At 39.1% G+C, this 1,946-nt stretch overlaps 1 protein-coding gene across 1 annotated transcript in view; it reads right to left on the reverse strand.

The window, feature by feature from the left end:
* LOC110024105 (adenine nucleotide transporter BT1, chloroplastic/mitochondrial) overlaps positions 1-1,450 on the reverse strand; it is a 4,034-nt gene extending 2,584 nt beyond the window's left edge. The window contains exon 1 of the mRNA XM_020723865.1: positions 499-1,450. Coding sequence (XP_020579524.1) covers positions 499-1,068 — 570 coding nt within the window. The 5' untranslated portion in view covers positions 1,069-1,450. The remainder of the gene's footprint in view (positions 1-498) is intronic.
* Positions 1,451-1,946: the final 496 nt, after the last annotated feature.

Here is a 1,946-nt window from a genome sequence, read left to right on the forward strand (position 1 = left end):
TCTCTCTCTCTCTCTCTCTCTCTCCATCCATCCATCCATCCATCCATCCATATATATATATATATAGATATAGGAGAGAAGGTCATTTATTTACTTTAAACTAAAGCTAAACAATTTTTTTCCCCTTCTTGCTAAGATTTTTGGACAACTCTCCCTCACTTTTTACATTCAAGTCACAGCACTGCTCACTTGACTAAATCACAATAAAACTTAAAAATTATAAGAAGTGCGCATTCATTTCATCCATCAACTTCATCTTCATACATCAGAAATACTGATTAGCAAATGCAGACAAAATAGCTACAAAGTTCTCAACGATAATAAAAGCTGTTTACAGTAAATTACTACTTATACCAAGCAAGCAGAGATGCCAAATAAATTACCAAAGGGTCAAGCATATAAATTGAGTAACTCTACAAACTAAATTCGGGCGAGACAATAGAAAGATCAATTAAAAGTAGCACGGAAAAGGCATCACAGCACTGAGTAGTCGGTTACCTCAATAGCTTTACTAGGAGCAACTCGAATGACATTAACAAGATTGCCACGAAACAATCCCTTCCACCCATCGTTCTGCAAAATATTCTGGAAAACCTCAGTTGTTGAATTCCCACTGCAACCAACCATAAGATGTGTTCTAATTGTCTCCAGCGGAGCAACTGCTGTTCTTGAAACAGCCCCAGCAAAAGCACCGCTGAACAACCTCCTAAACGACGGATTCCCAATCCTAATCTTCAACTTTCCTTTAAGCCTCTTCTCAGCTTTCTTAATGCAATCTTCCTCCATCACCCCAGCAGCCGCTACCACAGTCTCCGACGGAACCCGACGCAGGAACTCTGAGGAGACATACTTCACATACAGATCCGTTGATTCCGCCACACTGTTGTCTCTAGGATTTGGAGAGGTAGGTGAAATTCCAAACCCAACTCCCATCTGCCCCACACTAGCAAACAAGCCCCCAGGAGGATAGAAGTCCAGTTGAAAGTTCCATGAAAGCCCTAAATCAGGAATAGACGGAAGTCCATCCTTCTTGTTCTCGAACAATGGTAATCCCTTTCTTCCCATCATTTTAGGGCCTTACCCGTACCTATAGTCTCACACCAATCACCACCAGCATCCACATTTCACCAAAAATTCAGAGGACAGCAAATTTCCCGGGTGAAGATCGCAAACGAAGGGTTTCGCGCAGAGATTAAATATGGCTGAAAATTCCTTGAGGGCGGCGAGGAGAACAAACAACGATATGAAGGAAGATGGGGTTCGACGCAACAACAACAATCAGCGATAAGAATGAGAAACGGAGATTAAGACGAGGCGAACAACCAAAAACTCGATGAAGAAAAATATATGACAGAAGACAGAGAGAAGCGGGAAGGGAATATTATCCCCTGTGCTCCTTCCCTCCCCTCCCCTCCCCTCACGCTTCGATCCAAAAGTTAGGGTTCTATTTGAAGGGTTGACACGGTGCAGGAAAAAATAAAAATGAAATAAAATAAAACGTTTTATGAATATTACTCGCCACTCATTCCAAGCAATTATTATTATTATTATTATTATTATTATTATATATATGTGCGCGCGCGCGCGCTAGAAGATTGACAGCAGTAGAGTGATAATTTACTGTCTTAGGATTGCATTGAGATCCAACACATACAAAAAATATTAAAAAATAGCAGGAGAAGACACCATAATTTTTTATATGAAAAAACTGGAAAAAAAAATAAAATCACGGGGCCTAACACACTAGTGTAAATCTTTTATTGATTGTAAATATATAGGTTCACACTTTTGGAGAAGATAGAATCACATTTATAATTATAAATGTATAATAGTCATCTAGTTTTAATAGTCATAATTGGACTACAACAAAGTTAGTTCTTAGCGATAAGATAGTGGGTCCAAATGCTTCAATTGATTGTTACAAAGACCATTTTTGTCATAGAGAC

The sequence above is a fragment of the Phalaenopsis equestris genome, unplaced genomic scaffold (assembly GCF_001263595.1).
Source record: "Phalaenopsis equestris unplaced genomic scaffold, ASM126359v1 Scaffold000246, whole genome shotgun sequence".
Taxonomy (NCBI): domain Eukaryota; kingdom Viridiplantae; phylum Streptophyta; class Magnoliopsida; order Asparagales; family Orchidaceae; genus Phalaenopsis; species Phalaenopsis equestris.